The 21029-nt window shown below is 51.0% G+C and overlaps 1 protein-coding gene across 6 annotated transcripts in view; it reads left to right on the plus strand.

Moving 5' to 3' along the window:
• Positions 1 to 21029, plus strand: part of MYLK (myosin light chain kinase) — a 232225-nt gene that overhangs the window by 141721 nt on the left and 69475 nt on the right. For 5 of the 6 annotated variants that reach the window (XM_054700503.1, XM_037525428.2, XM_037525426.2 and 2 more), the window contains 6 exons: positions 3332 to 3469; positions 5226 to 5423; positions 6052 to 6301; positions 11857 to 11928; positions 12355 to 13481; positions 20379 to 20495. In XM_054700503.1, coding sequence (XP_054556478.1) covers positions 3332 to 3469; positions 5226 to 5423; positions 6052 to 6301; positions 11857 to 11928; positions 12355 to 13481; positions 20379 to 20495 — 1902 coding nt within the window. Of the gene's footprint in view, positions 1 to 3331; positions 3470 to 5225; positions 5424 to 6051; positions 6302 to 11856; positions 11929 to 12354; positions 13482 to 20378; positions 20496 to 20856; positions 20947 to 21029 lie in introns of those variants that run through there. The other variant, XM_054700504.1, reaches the window with a different exon arrangement.

The following is a 21029-nucleotide window of genomic DNA, read 5'->3' on the forward strand; positions in this document are numbered from 1 at the left end:
TTCCCTTGGAAGAGATTGGCCCCCAGAGCATACTGGCCTTGCCCTCATAAGGCCTGGGCGTGCACTCCAGGTCTGCCTGGGACTGGCTCTGTGACCTTGGACAGACCATTTCACCTAAGTGTGTCCTATTCCTGGCCTTTCTTTCAGAAAAGGGGAGTGCTGAGTTTGCCCCTGGGGCTTCAGGGGCAAACTTTCTTGGGCCTAAGGAAAGCCACTAGCCCAAAGCCAAGATCCTCACTGGATCCTTAATCCCAGTACGGTGTGTTTGTAGGGAAGGTTGGCTGGTTTTCTCACCCCATGAAGAAATCAGGGATGACTCAGCCATTCTCTCGGCTCTGTTCACTGTCCCCCTACATGTCCCCAAACCACAAGTCTGATGACAGGTCAATTTTGCACATTTACTCTGTCAGGTCCCTCCTCCCTCCATTCTTGCTGCTGGGCTTTGGGGAAGAAAGAACAGGGTGAGAGATGAGGGGGGACACTGGCACTGAATGCCCACCCCAGGGTGTGTTCCCACAAATACAGTCACTCTCTCTTCTCTCCTACAGGGAGTGCAGCACAGGTTTGTTTCCAATTTACTTTAGATACATCCCATGATATGTTTTAGCAACGCTTTGTCTTCCCAACAGTCTTTGCCTCAGGTTACATAAAAATGAGTCTGTAATCCTTGGGTAAGGGCCCAGTCTCTGTTCTTTTCCTGCTGATAAACCCACCAAGTAATTGAGCCCAAGTGAATAGTGTGAGTCAGCTCGCGTGCCAGCCTCACACGGAGTTATCACTGATAGTGATGAGGCTGTTGAGCTAGAGAGAGTGATTATCCCCGTGTACAGATGAGGATGCTCAGCTTCAGAGAGGCAGGGTCTTGCCTGAGGCCAGGCCCCGACCTCACAGCCAGGATTTCCAGCTGCTGCGTGGGAAGCAGTGCCCAGGCAACCTCTCAGAGAGGGAAGTGCAGATAAGCTTTTATTCCCACTGACAGCAACCCACAGGATGATGTGGCTTAGCTGAAGTCCCAGGCCAGGAAACCAAGAAGTGGGGAGACCCAAGAAAGGTTGGGAGGCAGAAAGGAGACCACCTCCAGTTTGAAAGAGAAGGATCTGGAGTTTGTGATGCTCCCATAGCACCTAGGAACAGGAGCCCATCTGTGCAGAGCTCTGTCATGCTGGGCACTCTGGCTGAGACAGCCAAGAGGCGGGGAACAGGGGGACTCTGGAGATGAGAAAACATTTTGTCCTCGAGCTTTCTCAGTCTGTGCAAGACAGGAAATTCCTCAACTCTCCTGAGGCAGCAGGCTTTCCTGGCCACTGCAGCCCAGCCAGAGAAAGGAGATCTATGCATTTCCAATACTGTCCCCAGTCCTTCCCACCAGCCCACTCCTGGGACCTTCTGCCAAGACCAGGACCACCTGGTCACTCCTCTGTCAAAGGCAGATATGCTGGGCCTGGGGCAAGCGAGAGCGGGGCCTGAAAGCCCATCGTCCCTCATGGAGCCTGGGGGTGGCCCACCTTGATGGCTTTAGGCCCTTCATACTTCTCCTGCCTGGGGCTAGTTTTTCTCCCCTCTTAGGGGTATTCCTAGCCTCTCCCCAGCCTCATTCCCAGAGGCTACACAGAAGAGCTCTGTTGGGGGCCATATTTTGTTTTCAGTGACAGCAAATTTAGAGATAGGCCTTCCTCCAGTGTGTAAAGCACCCTGGAAATGTGCCCCCTCAGCTCAGGCTTCCTGGAGAAGATCTGTATTTGTTACATCTGGTATTTGCTGTAAGAACACAAAATATCAGAGTCCCTTTTCCCCAAAACTTAGAGTTGAAGTTAAAGTTAAGTTATCCTAGCCATCTCTGCTCTTACTTCTAGCCTCACCCAAAGACAAAAACAGAAAAGCTGAAAGGGAATTACAGAAAGTCAAAGCTATTACCTTGAAAGACAAAGGGCAGGGTCAGAGACTGGTCAGCCAAGGTTGTCCTGAACAGAGGAGGCAGGCAGCTTAGCTGCTTTGCTGTCCCTACCCCTTAGCTCACTTGGAACAGGTCAGGGCCCAGCTTGGGGAGATTCCAGGAATAATGGAAAGCCTGTTTGTTTACCCACCTCCCCCAGAGAGTTGAATAGGAGTGAGTGGGCCTGCCCTGAACCCAGAGTTAATCCAGTTTTTGGGTTTTATTCTCTGGTATGTTTCCTCCCTCTCTCAGAGTGATTCCCCCTCCAGCTTGTATGAAGGTAATATTGATGTACAAAAGACTGCATATATTTATGGTGTTTAATTTGAAATCTTCACCACAATTTTAAAAAATGAACCTCTCCATCACTCCCAAAGGTTTTCTCACACCCCTTTACAATCCACCCCGAACTTCTGCCCCCAGACAACCACGAGTCTGCTTTCTATCACAGTATTTTGCATTTCCTGGAATTTGTATAAATGGAATTATCCAGTATGTATTCTTCCTTTGATTTCTCATTCAATGTATTTTTTCTCAAGATTTTTTTATTTATGCATATAAGAGCTGGGGCACAAGCCAGAGATGCCAGGGTAGGAAGGTGAGAGGATCCACCAGAGACAGAATGGGGAACAGAACAGGCAGACTGACTGAAACACACTTCTGAGGGGAGCAGCGGGCGAGACATGTGGGTTGCTGCCTGGCCAGCCGGGGATCGACCTCGCTACAGAGGCTGCGGATTGCTTCATAGTGTGGTGCTTAACCCCTTGCGCCACCAGGGAGGCCCTCAATGTATTTTTGAATTTGGTCCCTTGCTATCACATTCTGATGTTAGCCTATTCCTTTTGATTGCAGAGTAGTATTTCATTGGCTTTTTAAATTTGTTTATTGATTCACTTGTTGGTGGTCATTTGGGTTGTTTCCAGTTGGGTCCCATACACTGTTATGAGGGTTTATGTACAAGTCTTGCATGGATATGTGCTTTCATTTCTCTTGTGTAAGTACAGAGGGGTAGAATGACTGGCTGTTATGGACAGTGTGTGTTTAGCTGCATTTAAAGAAACTGCGCAACTGTTTTCAAGAGTTTCACCATCTTACACTCTCACCTACAGTGTGGGAAGGTTCCAGTTGTCCCACTTCCTCACCAACACCAGCACCTGGATGATGAGTCTATAATGTTAGACATCCAGCTGAGTGTTGTGACTTTGTCTTTCTTGAGGTATTTAAAGCCAGGCCCTGTTCCCAGTGGTTCCAGGACCTCCTCAAACTCCTTATCTGTGAGCAGTCCTTTTCTCGTGGGAACCTGAACCTCTGTGCGGCAATGTGCCAAGTGGTCATCTAGTGTCTGTTCAATGAGTGAGTGAATGTTCACCCCATGCAATTTCTGTTTCTGCCACGCAGAGAAGAAGAGTGACAGGAAGAGTGAATACCTTCTGTCTGCTGCTCCCAGCAAGCCTGTTGTGCCCCAGTTCCTGCAAGGCCTCTCTGATCTCAGAGTTATGGATGGAAGTCAGGTCACCATGACAGTCCAGGTGTCAGGTGTGTCTCTGCATCTCTGTCCTCGGAGTGTATGTGAAAACGGGCCTGGGTCCAATGGGGCATTGCTCCCTGATGTTCTGCTCAAATCACGGATCCACCCCCAAAATCAGCATGGGGCTGTCAGTGGATCCGAAAAAGAGGAGTCTCTTGGTCTCTCTTTTCTGCTTTCTCTGGCTTCAAGGCTCAGTGGTCCAGGGGAAGAAGATGACCAGAGCTAGAGGTGTGAGGGATCAACTTGAAAACGGTGTAGTTGGTGTAGCCTAGGATGTTAAACCCTAGGACAAAACCAGATGAGGTGAGAACTCCTACTTATCACAAGATTTTCTCAGTTGCCTGTCAAATATTAAGATGAGAAGATGGAGCAGAGGTCCTTCTGAAACAGGAGCTGGGTGACAGGATCATGTGACTGGCAGGCCTTCTGAGATACATGGTCCTTGCTAGGAGCCAGAGAGAGAAGCCTGGGGAGTCTACTGGCACAGACTTGCCTACTGGAGGCCATGCCTGGGGCATCCAGAGTTTCCTGTTCAATGCTTAATATTTGTCCCTTTGACAGTCTGCAGGTGGCTTTTCGGAGTTTCAGTTCCTCTTGAGCCTCAGAAGCAATGAGGATGAGCTCTGAGAGAACCCATGGCTCATCTTCTCGAGGACCGGATGAACTCCTGCTCCCACAGGCAGGAGGGCCCCTGCCCCTGTCCATATGTACCATTCAGCTCACTGAGTCCTGAAGTTGACTGCAATTGAGGTGGTCTGCCCCCAGCCTCCAGGAGACCAGTGGAGGTCTCCTCTCTCCTCAGGTCTCCAGCCTATGCCCCCCAGCCTCCCTGAGCACTCATCCCAAGGGCTCAGCTCTAGGCAGAGGAAACACTCACAAGTAGCCATTGTTTTATGTCCCCACAAATTACCAGAAGCCACCCAGGAAAACAGACTAGCAAAAAGCCAAATCAAAACCAACAAGCAACTATAAACCAGAGACACACTACAGGGGGGACAGAGGGAGTAGGATCAAAACAAGGGAGGGGTGGGAATAATATGGGGACTGTAACCAAGATGAAAATGCATACATTGTGCAAAAATGAAAAATGATGTAAAATATATATAAAATTTAAAAAATAATTAAAAATATGGGGGGAAAAAAGCCAAAAGTGAAATCCACCAGGAACCAGGGTCTGAAATCCGATCATAGCTGGAGTCCACCTTCACCCTTACACGTTTGTATGGTAACAAAGTGAAATGGAAACAACTTTTTTTCCTGGGGAATATTCGCACAGGGCCACTGTGTGGTTACCATGGCCTTGTCTCAAAGCATGTGCCCAATGAGGCAGCACAGAGCCTGAGGCCTGTCCAACGCAGTGACCTGTGCCCACTCAGTATTACCAAGTAGTACAAACTCAGATGTTAGCAACCATACTTCCTGCATTTTCTTTTCCATCCCTGAAATCATATTTTTAAATTTCTGGATGCTTTCTGTTTTCCCCAAATCTGTTATTAAGTCATGATAATTAGAATAAACACGCATTAAGTACTTTCTTTGTGCCAGATGCTTTGAATAGGCTACTAAGGGAGACTTAATAACTCATCTGATCCTCCTAAGAAGGCTCTAGGGTAGACAGAGTTAAATTCATTTACATATAGGGAAACTGGAACATAGCAAGTTTAATAGAGTATTTGCTACAGTGTCATAGTAGTCAGTGCAGAGGCACTGCCTGGTCCTGAGGAGCTCTGCCTGACCAGTTCTGCTGTCCTTCCTCCCTTTCAGGGAACCCGCCCCCTGAGGTCATCTGGCTTCACAACGAGAATGAGATCCAGGAGTCCGAGGACTTCCACTTTGAACAGCAAGGCATTCAGCACAGCCTTTGTATCCAGGAGGTGTTCCCTGAAGACACAGGCACTTACACCTGTGTAGCCTGGAACAGTGCTGGGAAGGTCTGCACCCAAGCCGTGCTCACAGTGCAAGGTAAGGTCAACCAGGTGACCAGGGGTGGGCCAGGGCTGGGAGGAAGTACCCTGGTCTCTCCAAAAGCAATCTGGGGAAACCACATGAGGCTGCTTTGCTCCCACCAGACCTGTGCATCCTCCGTCCCATCACAATCCTGGAGACCATCTCCCTGCCCTACATCGCAGGCTTTGAGTGGGACTGCCCTTCCTTGCCTTCTGGAGCCCCTGCCTTTTCTGGGTTGCTGATGACCAGCTGCTTGGAGCACTAGAAGACAATCATTAATACACTTAGTGATTTGGCAGTGATAGCTTCCTATTCCCCCCTGAAACACAGACACAATAACCTATAAAATCACACATAAAGTGACAACTCTAAATCATATACATCTGATATAGATCATTGCTGCCTAGGTCAGGTAGCCTTTCTGGGCTCCCCATGCTTTGGATATACAAATTCATGGTAATAATAGTCTCCAAAAGCAAGACAGATTTACCATGAAGGGTGTGCCATATTTGTATATCTAATAAAAGTGTTTCTAGACAAGCTTACTTTCTGGAAAATCTTAAGACTTGCACTGTCGTGGAGAGTTGAGTGGGTGCAGTCTTCTAAAGACCGCCCCCCCACTCAACCCTGTGCCAACTTACAGAGCCTCAGAATGGCACCCAGCCCTGGTTCATCAGCAAGCCTCGCTCGGTGACAGCCTCCCTGGGCCAGAGTGTTCTCATCTCCTGTGCCATCGCTGGTGACCCCTTTCCCACCGTGCACTGGCTCCGAGACGGCAAAGCCCTTTCCAAAGACACTGGCCACTTCGAGGTGCTACAGAATGAGGATGTGTTCACCCTGGTTCTAAAGAATGTTCAGCCCTGGCACGCGGGCCAGTATGAGATCCTGCTCAAGTGAGTCTGCATGTCCTACCAACTTCCTGCACCTCTACCCCCTAAATCCCTACCTCCTATCAAAGTCCCTACCTAGAACAGGAAAGCCAGAGGCGGTACTAAAAATTGTGGGACTTGGGCTTCAAGGTAAAGAAAGGCCAGTCTCAGTGTTTTCATCTCTCCCACTGCACACTGAAAACCTGCTCTTCTGAGCTCAGTCCCCAGAGTCTTGTGCCTTATGACATCTGGCCTTTGTTCTCCCATTATTTGGTGTGTGGGGGGATATGAAGGAAGGAAGAATGGATTAGAATTGGAAAAGCAAGAGGATTGAGGGAATGTATTAGTTATCTATTGCTGTGTAGCAAATGACCCCAAAATATAGTAGCTGAAAACAGTTTTGATTTCACAGTGTCTGTAGGTCAGGAGTTTGAAGTAGCTAAACTAGATGATTTTGGCTGAGGGTCTTAGGTGAGCTCCCAGTGAAGTTGTCTGCTGGGTTGAGTAAGGCTGGAGGATCACTTCTAAGGTGGCTCACTCACAGGGCTGATGGCAGGAGGCTTTGGTTCCTGGCCATGTGGACCCAGCCATGGACTGCCCAGTGTTTTTAGGGTAGCTGGCTTCCTCAGAGCTGGGATCCAAGAAAGAGTGCAAGGCAGAACCTACATGTCTTTTATGACCCGCCCTCAGAGTCACATCATTATCTCTCCCCTCTCAACTAGAAGTGAGCCAGTAAGTATAGCACACACTCAAGGGGAAGAGGAATTAAATTCCACCTTCTGGAGAGAAAATAGCAAAGAATTTGAAGGTATTCTAAAGCCACCACAGGGAGTTGAGTGACCCCACTCCTTTTTTCAGTCCCTCAAGGTCTTGCTAGGTCATGTGGGATGTGATGCTTTTAAGCGCCGTGAAGGCATGCTTCTGTGCTCCTTGTGCCTACTACCTGTCTGGCCCTCAGTCAGCATTTGTTAATTCAGAAATGTTCTGCATTTAAGAAGAATCTCATGCCAATCCTGGGTTTGACAGAGAGAAAGCGCCAGCTCCTAGGGTTCGTAGAAGCGTTGAAGAGCACGTAGCTACACCTCGATCTTGCACATCCCCAAGATCATCAGACCTGTCTTAGCTTGGGAAGGTCCAACCATTACAACTTGGCAATTGCTTATGCTCCCATGGGAACCATTTGCCCATGCTGAACTTATTAGTTTTCTGAGCTGCCACTAGGCTGGCGCTGCATGCCAAGGCTACTGCTGTGATGGAGCATTGTTCCTGCAGCAAACACTAAACCCCATCCTTTCTGGGCATGTGCTTTATACTTTCATCAGTTTGTTTTTGCTGTATAACAAAACCATCCCCATATTAGTGGCTTTTAAAAGCAGCCATTTATTACCTCTCAGGAGTCTGTGGCATTCTGCTGATCTGGGCAAGGCTCGCTGAATCTCAGCTGAGCTGATGATGTGTCGGTGGTCAACTGGTGAGATGGTTGTGGTCTGGCTGGTTGTCCTAGTACCACTGGGCTCAGAACACACCAAGAGCTCTGCCTTGTGCACCAAGCTGTTGTCATCAGGAAGGCACCTCCACCTCATAAATAGAGAGGAGATACACACTTCCTCTCGTGGACCAGCACAAATAGTGACTGGTTATGTATGCGTGAGAATAGATGGCTTGTCCCCATGGAAGGAGTGGTGCTTTGTACAATACTTGTTTTCATCAAGCAGACATCCCAGAAGAGATGAAAGTTATGTGGAAATTTGAGGGAAAAAGAAAGGCTGAGACTTGGTCAATGAATAGTAAAGGCTTGGCTGTTGAAGGCGTGTTGGATAGGCTGCAAAAGAGGGTAGGGGAAGAGCAAATGGAAGGGCGGCGGGAAGCCCGCCAGGCCAGAGCAGAGGGCTGCGCTGGAAGGTCGGTAGGCAGACTGTCTGGGGCCAGTTGGGGACAGTCATAAAACATAGACTGTCCCAGCTGGAAGGGACTTCAGAAGTTTTCTAGCCTCCTTCTCTTTTATTAATGGGAGAAACTGAGGTCTCAGGGTCACAGACTTGCTCATGGTGACCCAAAGGCGAGCAGCAGAGCCCAGCCTGAAATCCTTCTCCTGGTATTCAAATCACATGCACTTCCGTTCCTTGGTTCTTTTTTTTTTTTTTTTTAAGATTTATTTATTTATTTATACAAGCACCGAGTACAGTCAGAAGCGCGAGAGGGTGAGAGAGAATTCACCAGAGCCAGAGCGGGGATCAGAACAGGCAGACTGACGAAGTACACTGCTGAGGGGAGCAGCGGGCATGGCAGGAGAGGTCTGCTGCGCCACGTGGGACCCTCGCCAGTGCCCGGGGATCGAACTGGCGCTGTAGAGGCTGAGGGCGGCTTCACAGCCCAGCGCTCAACCACTGTGCCACCGGGGAGGCCCCGGTCCTTGGTTCTTCCGAGTGCACTGGGAACTTGGGGGAACCTGGGAAGCTCACTGGAATCCCTCATCCACACAGCCCTCACCCCTTTTCCCTCCCCAAAGGCCAGCCTCTTCATTCCCTTGGGAGGTTGTGGCCTGGTCTTGGCTTTGTCCCCTGCTGAGAAGGAGTGCAGCCATGGAAAGTTCTCCTGGACCTGTGTGCCAGGCCTACCAGGGCTCCCCCACCCCCAACTTTTCTCATGACAGAAATCAGACCTAGATCCAGGAGAGAATGTCTTTTAGGGAAGAAGACTGGATGGCTGGAGGAAGCAGGGTTGGAGGCAAGATGGGGCAGGTTCTCCCTGTCCCTGCTAAAGTTGTGGGGTAGATACAGGTGGGTAGTTTCTACCTCTCGACCCCTTCCTTAGATCTTGTCTTGAACTAAAGGGAAAATGTCAAAAAGTCAGCTCCAAATTCCAGCTGAAATATTTGAAAGATTGATGATACTTGCTGGGAAATTAGTTCTTTAAACTAATTTTGCATCTAAAATCCTTTCCAGAGATGGATGATTCAGAGTGGGACAGGGTCCAGAACTTTGTAACCAGAGTGGGCTTCTTATTCAGATCTTGAGAGATGGGAGCCAAAAGAGCTCTGTTAGCTTGTAAAAGGGGCAGCAGCTTTCAGGGTGGTAGCCCCATGTTCTCTGTGGCAGCATCTGGGTTGGATGTGGGGGTAGAGGCCTCAAGCTCAGCCCCAGGCCTGACTTTGTTGTGAGTATGTACAGACAGCACAGCTGACGCCCAGTCTGCCTGACTGTGGGTCTAGGCAACAGGCCCCTCTTCTCTAATCTGTGGGTCTTAGGCAACAGGCCCCTCTGACTTTTGTACGATCTGAATGAACTCATGATTTGCCTTAAAGGCCCAGGAGAGATGTAAATGTATGGCTGTAGAAATAGCTGCCCCAAGGTCATCCCCAGGGGTGATCCACGGCACAGGTACCAGTCATGCACCACTAGTTCTCCACCTTCCGCCCACCCCCTCCCACTGCCCAGGCTCCTGAAGGTGAGGATGGACGTGGGTGGAGCAGCAAGCAATGGGAACAACAGAAGCCCTTACCTGCTTCCTCCGTGGGGAAACAGAGCTAACCACCCTCAGGGGACAGGGTGCCCCACCATTTAAAGCCTCAGTGGGACTTGGTTAAGGTAAAGCAGGGCCATCTGGTCTGTGTCTGCTCCTGATTTCTGCATCTGGGCTCTGTTTCTACTTGTGACAGGAGGAAACTCAGCTGAGCAGTTGAGAAGGGCTACTGGGAAAACATAGCCCTTGGGCATCCTGTCCTCATGCCCAGACCAACCTGGGGGGCACCCCACCCTGTTTGAAAGAATAGTGGGAAAACTATGGCTTAAGGCTACCAGCAGCCTGGCAGGAGTGGGGTGTCAGGAAGCTGAACCTCACACCCAAATGACTCCTCATGGTTATTCTACAAATTGACAGAAGCCCCACAGCCTTAAGTGTTGAATACTCAGTGCCGAGGGCCTTCCAGCCTCCCCACGGCCTGGCACGAAGGAGACACCTAAGGACTCCTGGGTGTTGCTGGATGCCAGTGTCAGACCCGGAGCTGGCCCCCTCCTGGGGGGTAAAGTAGATCTGCACAGGCATCCGCAGAGCTACATGAACACTTGCTCAGTTGTCTTTCCAGGTGCCTGGTTCCCACACATGGTCATGCAGGTGACCACAGGGTAGACCCCACATGGGTGTGTATCTGTGCATGTGGATGGTACGTACATATGCATGAAGACACACACAAGCCTGCACATAGCCCAGAATACATTTGTATACTGATAAGCACTGTGGGATGGGGTGGGAAGGGCACAGGTCTATAATTACAGCAGAACTGGGTCCCAACCCCTCTTCCTGCTAGTTACCTCTGTGAACTTAGGCAAATTTCTTACTTAGCCTTTCTAAGTTTTATTTATCTTACCTATAAAAGCGGTGCTGATCCCGACCTCATAGAGCTATCATGAGAGTGAGTGAGATGCACTATGTAAGGACCCAATCAGAAAGTTTGGCACATCTGTGGTAGGATCTGACACACGTGCAGGCCTCTAACCTGCTGGGGCCTGTTGCCTAAGACCCACATCCGGAGAGACGGGGGCACCCAGCACTGCCACAGCTAACCCCCCAGTCTCCTTTCCTCCCCTCTCTTCAGCATCAGAGTGCTCAGTGCCTCACTGGGATGTTGTGGGTGCAAGAATGGCGTGGCTGTGGCAGCCGCTCCAGCTGAAGGTACTATTTTTGCTGGGTTTTGGTTATTGTCATGAAGAGTGGCCTTGGGCTCAGGGATCTGCCCTCCTCCCTTCCCCTGAGCGGTCAGGGCTCAGACACGCCAGCAGATGGCAGCCTTGTGGGGCGGAGGAAGGAGTCGCTGTTCATCACTCTGCACCCAAGTGTGGCGCAGCCCCTGCCCTGAGTGGAGGGCGCTCGGCTGCCCTGCACCATGGGAGATTGAACAGTATTTACAGCGGCTTGAAGACCCCAGAGCCTTCCCCACCTGAAGGAGAAAGAGAAGGGGCCACCTGTGTGTGGGGGCGCATTTTAGGTTTTTGATTTAAAAAATTCTGAACTAGGGCATTAGCTAATGGGTAGGGATTGGAGGGTGTTTTCATGTCAAGAGTAGCGGGGCAGCGGGGAGATCACATTCGGAGGGACATTGTGGCAAGAGGGAAGTAATCACCTCTGTATTAAGGAAGCACGGGTCAGACTGGAGGTCTCTGGCAGGACCCAGACTCACAGACCAGGCTGCTCCACCTCCGCAAGTCTGGTCTTGACTCTTCTTATATTAATAGAGCGACTGATTGATAGTGTTATTCTTATAATATACTTACAGAAACTATTCCTGCTTCTGGGCCGCCAATCTTAGATTTTGTCCAAAAGAGTCTTCAAAAAAAAATTTTTTTTTTAAATAAGAGCTGGGAAAATAAAGAGTAGTCAGGAGTTGGGAACCCTGCCCTAAATCCAGGTCCAGGATATATGTTTCAGGGTCACAGCTAAGCCCATGGCCCCATCTTCTCTGGCAGCCACCCAGCCAGCCTGGCGCCAAGACCATGCTCACCCTGCCCTCTTCACGGCCCTAGGCTGAGTAGGCCCTCTGCCCAGAGAACCCCTTGATCTGTACTGATCTTTTGAATCTTCAGGAACCAGGTTGGCGAATGCAGTTGCCAGGTGTCCCTGATGCTGCAGAGCAGCCCTGCCAGTGCCCTCCCATGGTGAGTGCCCCCCAGGAGCTGCCCAGTCGGGCCCTATGCCACTACCCACCCACCTTCCTCCTGGCCCCTGCAGGCCACACCAACAACCCCAGATTGTTTGTATCCTCCAGCTAAGGCTGCTTGAGCCAAGAGGGAGAGATTGGAAGGGGAACAAGGGAGGGAGAGAAGGGGAGGAGAAGGGGGTGAATTTTTTTTTTTTTTGCATACACCCTTATAAGGCTACTGGAGTCATTACCGATGTAGCAAACCAACTAAGCAAGCAAGCGTCTCTCACCAATGTTCCCTTCTATAAACACCGCCTGGCCAGCCCCCACCCCTCTGCCCCCCCTCTCTATCCTCCTCCCTCAGGGATTTGCTCTCCCCTGACGTTTCTTATCCAGCCCCTTTTCCTCCTGCTACTTTCCTTTTTCCCTTCACTGGTTGCAGGGGGAGGGAGCCTGCCAGCTGTGCGGGCCTCTGTGGCCGAGGAGCTGGTGCTGATGGTGGTGGTGGTGACTGCTACGGGACCCTGAGGCCCGGCTGGCCAGCAAGAGGGCAGGGTTGGCCAGAGGAGGACAGTGAGGACGTGCGTGGGGTGCTGAAGAGGCGTGTGGAGACACGGCAGCACACAGAGGAGGCGATCCGCCAGCAGGAGGTGGAGCAGTTGGACTTCCGTGACCTCCTGGGGAAGAAGGTGAGTACCAAGACCTTGTTGGAAGAAGACCTGAAGGAGATTCCAGCCGAGCAGATGGATTTCCGCGCCAACCTGCAGCGGCAAGTGAAGCCAAAGACTGTGTCTGAGGAAGAGAGGAAGGTGCATAGCCCTCAGCAGGTGGACTTCCGTTCTGTCCTGGCCAAGAAGGGGACCCCCAAGACCCCTGTGCCAGAGAAAGTACCAGCTCCAAAACCTGCCACCCCAGATTTTCGCTCAGTGCTGGGCAGCAAGAAAAAACCACCAGCAGAGAATGGTAGCAACAACGCTGAGGCCTTGAATGCCAAGGCGGTAGAAAGTCCCAAGGCCGTGGGCAACGCCAAGCCTGCTGAAATCCTGAAGCCTGTGGGCAACACCAAGCCTGCTGAGACCCTAAAACCTGTGGGCAATGCTAAGCCTGCTGAGACCCTAAAGCCTGTGGGCAATGCTAAGCCTGCTGAGACCCTAAAGCCTGTGGGCAATGCTAAGCCTGCTGAGACCCTAAAACCTGTGGGTAACGCCAAGCCTGCTGAGACCCTGACACCCATGGGCAATGCGAAGCCTGCAGAGACCCTAAAACCTGTGGGCAATGCCAAGCCTGCTGAGACCCTGAAACCAGCTGGAAAAGAGGAACTCAAGAAGGAGGTTAAGAATGATGTGAACTGCAAGGTAGGGCATGCAGGGGCCACAGATAATGAAAAAAAGACAGAAAGCCAAGGAACAGCCCCAACCTTCAAGGAGAAGCTACAAGATGTCCATGTGGCCGAGGGTGAGAAGCTGCTCCTCCAGTGCCAGGTGTCCTCTGACCCTCCAGCTACAATCACCTGGATGCTGAATGGAAAGACACTCAAGACCACCAAGTTTATCATCCTCTCCCAAGAAGGTAATGAGGAATGGGGGCGGGGGGGGGCCCTCTGTGCCAGGGCCACATTCAGCTCATGGGATTTGGTCTTGCTTGATCACTGCTCACAGCCTGGAGCTGGGGGAGAATGCGCAGCTTCTGTGCACCCTTCCTCCCAAGGTCAGTCCCTTGCTTAGGGTCCTCTGGCACACAGTCATGCTTGGGAGACAAGGGTAAGAATGTGGTCCTGTGACACAGGCTCAGCTCTTGGCATCTGTTTGGCAGAGCCCGCTCATATCACCCCCGGCCAGGGCTCCTCCAAACAGACGTGAGCCTTGGCTTTGCCCCATAGCTCTGGGTCCCTGGCTTAAAAATGGGGTTCCTGGGGCTGGAACTGACCAGAGGCTCTGAGCTACGAGCTGCTTTTGCAGCAATATTCTAGGTCTGGGGAAGGGTGTACAATGACGGGATGACACAGGACTGTGACTTGGGATCAACAACAGTTTAAGCCGCAGTAACATTGTGGGTTTGAAGGGACTTGTGGGGAAAGCTAAAAACCCCGAAGAGCCCCTACGGCACACATACTCACAGGCAGACAGAGCCACTCGCTTCCTAATTTGGATGAGACTTTTGTTTGCTGGTATTTCACATTCTTGGGTGGTGGGGAGAAGGGGGGGCCCTAAATCCTACCATCTGGGACCTCTGGGGGGTCTGGAATTCTTAGATGAGCCAATTTACACCTAGAGAAGAGATGGAGCAAGAGGGCCATTTCCCCTGGATCCTCAATCTGGTTTGAAATGTTTTTTGTAAATCCCAAGCCCAGAAGGAGCTCCAAGGCCAGCAGGCTTCCCACACCCCACTCTGGTGGCCTGCTCCCCTCTGGTGGAGACATAAGTTGTCAGCACTAGAATAGAGTCTGGTCTGAGCTTGAGGATGGTGCTGGTGACTCTGGACAGGGCAGGGTACAAAACTCCCTGGGAAATGGCATTTTACTCTTGAGCAGTAAAGGGCCGCCATAGCAGAGACCCGAGTGGACAGGCCCTTTCAAACAGTGACAGATCAGCTGTCACTGACACTGCCCCACTGCGCTGTTTTCCTGCCCATCCTCTGCACCCACTCACCTCTCTCACCCCTCATCACTTCCTTTCCTCCTCCTCAAGCCCAGAATGAAGCATTTGAAGTTAGTAGCAACCCTCTCAGCTCATGATCAAGTTTCTCTTTTCCCTCTGTGTCCCAGACAGCAAATCCTCAACAGCTGAACGTTTTGAATCTAAATCTGAAGGAGTATAGGGGAGACTGGCCATGAGAGAAATACTTTCTGCTCATGTGTTGACATGATAACTTTTTTAACCTGGATATCCCCAAATTGGCAGGGTCCTCCAGAAGTTATCTTCTCCATCCCCCTGTCTCTGGGTTTCACACACAGATGGGACTGGAGGATTAATAACCATGGTGGAGTGAAATGCCTGGGGGGAGTAGGTGCCACAGTTTCTGTGTCACCCACATAGGCCCCTCCCAGCTGGAAAGCCTTTGGTAAGACAGATCCAAAACCTTGACCTATAATCTTTCCCAGGTTACTCTGTGCCGATCTCTCTGGGCAGGATGGAGGGTGGGCACCTGACATCCTTGGCACATGTGCGGTCACAGACCTGCACAGTGAGGTCCATGACTGCACCAACCTCAGGGAAACTGATGTTCAGAAGCTGAGGGCTGTCCCTAAGCCTGCACGGAACCTGAGCCAGTAGCTGCTTGTGAGCAATCTGCTCAGCCAAGCACTGTTAACAGACCTGAGCCCTGGGCTCAAGAGCATACCTGAGCTACGAGGCACCACCTGCTCTCCCTTGAGTCTGTGTCTGCTGGTCAGTGTTGGAGGGTGGAGAGACCCCACTACTCCAGCATCGCCTCCCATAGACACCATCTCAAAAGGACAGTTTAGGTCCAAAGCAGAGGAAGAAGAAATGATTAAAAGGAGGAAGGCCAGCATGAGGAGAGGAGAAACAGACTGACAGGCGGGTAGGAGGGGGTTATGAGGACAGCCCCAAAGCCAACTTAAAAAAAAAAAAAAAATACCATTCTCCTTGAAAAGTAAGTTTACATTTTTGAACAGTGTGTGTCTGACACTGTCCTAAGCATCTTACAGGTCTCATTTACTTAAACCTCACTGCTATTATACTGCCCATCTAACAGAGAAGTACCTGGCCCAAGGTTGCAGAGCTCCTATGTACCTGAGTTGGGATTTGAATTCAGGCAATTATTTCAATGTCTAGGACACTATACCATGTTACCTCTTCGTTAATTCTTGTGAATATGTCAGCTTTGTCAGTCAAGGGAAAATACTCCTGGCTATTACTCCTCAACACTCAACAGTTGTCAAGAGGCTGTAAGAGCAGCGGTGCCTTGAGCTTCCCAGGTTTCTGGTATCTTCACTGCAGTGGAGAAAGCAGACTGTGACACGGGCCTGTCTGCCTTGCTGCTGTAAGGAGAGTGCCTTGTCAAAATCTCACCCCCACTCTGTCGCTTTCCTTTTTCTAAAGCTTAGTTCTCTAAGTCTTTAAGAGGCTGGCATTGAAACATGGGCCCCAGTAGGAACTTTATCTTAAAGCCTTATCACTTGCACTTCAGCAGCCCCACTGCAGAGGACAGGACACTCTGAGGGGTGTGAATGGGTCTGCTCTCAATAGATCTGGAAGGAGAGGATACCCACTGGCAGTGATAAAACTGTTCCTCCAAGTGCTGCTGGGAGGAGGAGAGTGAGCTGAGTGCCAGGGCGCAGGGAGAGGCTATGGTGAAAGAACTGGGCCTTGATCTGAACCATGAAGGCAGGCAGGATTCCTAGCAGGAAAGAGGGGTGGTAGGGGCACCAGCACCAAAGGCAGCCCTGCTCCCAGCACATCTGGGTTGGAGAGGGAGGCATGGCCCCATCTCCATCCTATATCATGCTGAGGAACTCAGTTCTAAAGGCAATAGGGAATCATGTAAAGTTTTTGGATGAGGACCAACGTATACAAATCAGGGGCTAGGGATTTTGATTGACTCTATAGCCAAAGACATGCAAGGGACCTACTGCAGAGGATGGGGAGAAAGGTGTTGGGGCTCGGACTAGTAAGATAGCAGTGGGCACAGAGAGGACATAACCAGTTCAAACAGCAAGGGCAGAGTTCACAGAACCTGTTGCCTGGCTTGGAAGTGCAGGCAGGGGTTAGGGCAGGAAGGTAAAGAGGAAGGAGTGGAAAACACTGAGTGTCAGTGTCTAGCTGTCTGGGTTCACAGCAGTGGCATCACTGGAAATAGGAAGCTGGTGATTTGAGGTGGGCTGTAGGGAAGGTAGATGGTGGCTAAGGAGGTCTTTCCATTCTTCACGCCCCATCCAGCATCCTCTCTGTTTCTGCCCCCCTGATGCAGAACACTTCTTGCTTCGCTGAACTGAACCCTATTCTGTCATGTCTCCTAAGATCAAGAGTCCTTCCTCCAGAACACCCTCCAAGGCCTTTATCACTGGTCATTGGCTGCAGGAGACCCTTGTACACATGCCCCCATCGACATGTGTATCTGTGTACCTACAATGGTAGGCATCTTTTTATAGTTTTCACAGGGGCTTCTCTGAGACCTGTGGCTTGGCTGGGACCCAGCCCAAAGGTCCCTCTCCTGAGATAAGATGATGTCAGCCCCTTTTGAGTGAAAGTGGTGCAACGGTGGGTTGGAGTTGTCTGTTAGTTCTGGGAGGGGTTTGTGGAGATGTGCTTCCTCTTCCTGAATCCCCCTGCATGGACTTTCCTTTCCACTCTCCGGGCCTACTGGAGGCCCTGTCTGGACCTCAGTCCACTGCCCTCACTGCGGAGTGGACAGTGGGAGCCAAGGGGAGCCTGTACTGCTGCTGAGAGTGCTTTCATCTGCATGCTGGCTTCCTGTCTCCAGCCCGGCCTCTTTTCTGGCATTTCTCCCAATCTAGCAATGAGGATTCATTTTTGTTGCTATTGTCAACCAATGATTCATTTTTAATTGCCTGTAGTGTGTGGGATCCTGCAAAGGTTTTTTTTCAAAACATTCTACAAAACACAGTGCAGCACCTACTCTATGCAAGATGAGAGTCTAGCCCTCTTGTAGGATGCAAACTCCGCTCAAACACCCAGCTAGGATTTTTTTTCCCTAAACTTTACTATCTTTTTTAGTAGTAGGTTGTATTTGATTAAATGTTTGTGGCTTTCTCTTTCGTAGGCCCTACCAAACCACCTGCTGCATAAATAGGCCTTGGCCATTTTCAAAATGGCCTTTTTTTTTTTTTTTTTTTTTTTTACTGTGACTGCATTCCAGGCTTAGGAAAAACAATTCAGAAGAGACAAGGTCCGTCACTGCCCTCTAAGAGTGAGCGTGGGGGACGGGCATGTGTTTCAGCAATGGCCTTGTGAGACGTGCTTTCATCAAGGTGAACTCAGGGCACAGAGGAGGTTCACATGGCCTGGGGCCTCTAGAGGTGACATGGCAGACATCATCTCTGTGGGGGCGACTGGGAGCTGCGTCTCACTCCCCAGACTTGTGTTGCACAAGGTCAGGGGGACAGTGCTCAGCCAGGGCAGCCTTGCACAGGGTCTCCCTCCCACTGCGCACACCCTTTCCTCTCTCTCCCCACGTGCTCGGCAAAGGAGAAAGGTAGAGCATTTTCAGACTCTATGGCCATGAGGAGCTCTCCAGAGACAGTTCTGGCCGAGTCAGTCATTGGATTCTTGGTTCTGTGGTAACCGCTCCCATCCCCCTCACCTCCTGCCCAAAATTCCCCACCAGGCTGAGACTCTCAAAAAAAAAAAAAAAAAAAAAATGCTGGGAAACGGTTTTCCTTCTGGAGGTCAGGAATATGCTATCCCACAGGAAATACCAGATTCTTCACTCTGGGCTAGCCCAACCTCCAAGCCTGCCTGGGGGCCCTCCCCCAGCCCACTCATGCACATGGCCAGGGGTCCAGGCTTTGGGTGGCTTGGAAAAGCTGGCTGCTCTGGCGCTTCTCCTGGGTCGGGGAGCGAGCGAGGGGCCAGGGTGAGGGAGCAAGGGTTTTATCTTGATACTGCACTTCTCCCTGTGGTCTCACCGTAGTCTTTGCAGTCTGTTCTGGTTTGAGGCTAACAGCTGCTGGGGACTAAAATAAAGAAAGTCAAAGATTGCAGCAAGGATGTTCATTAGGAGCGGGGAATCTGCCCCCCACCACAACCTTACCCTCAGTCTGAGGAAAAATTGCAAGATGGGGTCCATTTCCTCCAAGCCTGGAGTTTGGAAACCAGAGGTCACACAGCCTTCTGCTGCCCTCTCAGATGAATGGAAATTTCTCTGTTCAGAAGAGCATTACCCTCATTGCCCATTCCTGTGCACACGGTTCTCATTCTCATAATGACTTCCCAAAAGTTCAACCTTAATCCTTTCTGTGGCAGTTTCTGCAAATGCCATCTCCTGACCACAGTGGGAAGAGATGCTGCCACATTGCCCTCCCCTCCCCCTTAGGTTTTTCCTGAGAGGCAGGTTCTATATGATTGGGAGAAGGAAGTTGGTACCGATCACCCATCCTGCCCCAGGTGGCCAGTAGAACTAAGGTCTCCTCTGTAAAGCAGTACTTGGGTGCCGAGAAATAAGGACCTCTCATGCCTCTTGTTCTCTTCCAGCCTTAGTGAAGTTTTCTGGGCAGAACTGTCATCATCCTTCCTCTGTCTGAACATCCTTGTATTTGTTGGTCAGGCCTGCATATCTATCTAATGGGGGTGGGGTACTTTGAGGAGCAATGCCTGTTGGCCTTCCTTCTGGCCTCGCCCCCCACTAATGGATACAGCTTTGTCCATTCTGGGCTAGTGACCGGGCCTGTACTTGGAAGCTGGGAGAGGGGGTGGCCAAAGCGTTGGCTCTGGACAGCAGGATGCACATGGCTCAGGATGCAAGGCTCTGACTCTGTCCTCCTCATTGGTGACTGCTGCCCTGACGACGGGGGCAACTTTGGGCAGGATGCCATGCTATTAGCCTGTTTGTGTGTCTGAAGGCAGGAAATCGGGGACTGCTGTCCGCCCCCACCCCCTCCCGCCTGGCTCAGCAGGCTCAGTCCTCAGCTGGCCTCTACACACACCCCAAAGGAAACCTTCCAGAGAAGGAGCCAGGCCTGGGATATGAGAGCTAGGATGGCCAAGGACCAGACCCCAGATTTCTGTGTGTGCCAATCCTGGCTCCTCTCCCCTCAACCAAACAAAAAGAGGGGGACTGGGATAAGGGTAAACCTGGGCGCTGGTTGGGGGCAGAAGGCCACTCTGCCCCTCTCTGTGGTGACTAAAAGGCCCTGCATTAGAGGGAGGCAATCCCAAGTGCCCCCCTCCCAGCCCAGTGCCCTCTCTTGGCCACCATTGTCAGCTCAAATACTGTTCTGGAAAAACCAGCTCTGGAGTCACAGGCTATAGTCACCTCTTCCCAATATATCTTCCCACAGGCCAGCATCATCGCTAGGCAGAGACTTCTGCCCTCCCCTTCCCACTTCTTTGTCCAAAAGTCCCTTATAGCATCAGTGCTATAAGCTGGGCAGAGCTTCCCCACCTACCACTGTTCCTCACACAGTCTGTACACCGGTGCCTGGCACCTGCTTATCTTTCTTAGTGACAGCCCCCTCTCTGGGGCCTATGACTATGTGATCCTTCTGTGGTATTGGATATTCTCCAAAGGCAGAGTTTATTTCTCTGCCTTCTGTACTTTTTCATTATGTCTTCATAAGAGAACTCTCTTATGAGTTCTCTCTCAGCCTCCTAGGGTACCAGGAGGGGGGATATTTAAGGACTTAGGTTATTGGCAAGGAGGGTTAGTTCCCTCCAGGACTCCCAGCAGCTTCCCAAGTGAATAACACCTGCTGTGCTCTAGGAGCCAGGTCGGTATTACATAAGGCCACACTTGGGCCACTCAACTGTTCTGCCTTTTGCTCCCCAGGCTCACGCTGCTCTGTCTCCATCGAGAAGGCACTGCCGGAGGATAAAGGCTTATACAAGTGTGTGGCCAAGAACGCCGCCGGCCAGGCTGAATGCTCCTGCCAAGTCACTGTGGAAGGTAGGTCATGCCCACCCACCACTGCCTCACATGGAGTCCCAGTTCTCAGCCTGCCTTGCCCACCAGACCTGAACAGAACTGCATCTAAGGCTGTCATTCACACCCAAGGCATTTATTTTGTGGGTGTCAAGCCATCTCTTACAAAAATGAGACAGGAAGGAAAGGGGGAGCCCTGCTTGATGATTTATGTGGTCTCTCAGTCCTGCCCCACCCCAACTGGGAGGCAGAGCTGCCACCTTGTCGATTCCCCCCTCCCCAGCCCTAACCCCTGACGTGAAGAACCTTGCTAAGCAGGAAAGCCTGGGCACCAGACAGGAGGAGAAAGGACACACCCACAGGAAAATGACCACATAGTGTCTTACAAGCCACAACAAAGAAGTGTCAGTGCTGGCAGCACAGACCAAGAGGAGAGAGCAGAGTGGGGTCTATGTGGGGAGACTTCCTGGAGGAGGTGAGTTGGGGGCTGAGTCTTTGGGGAGAGGGGAAAGGGCTGCCTTTACAAAAAGAAAAAAAGTAGTAATGGTAACAGAGGGA

This window comes from Talpa occidentalis, unplaced genomic scaffold (genome assembly GCF_014898055.3).
Source record: "Talpa occidentalis isolate TD23 unplaced genomic scaffold, MPIMG_talOcc4v2.1 talOcc4.4, whole genome shotgun sequence".
Classification (NCBI taxonomy): domain Eukaryota; kingdom Metazoa; phylum Chordata; class Mammalia; order Eulipotyphla; family Talpidae; genus Talpa; species Talpa occidentalis.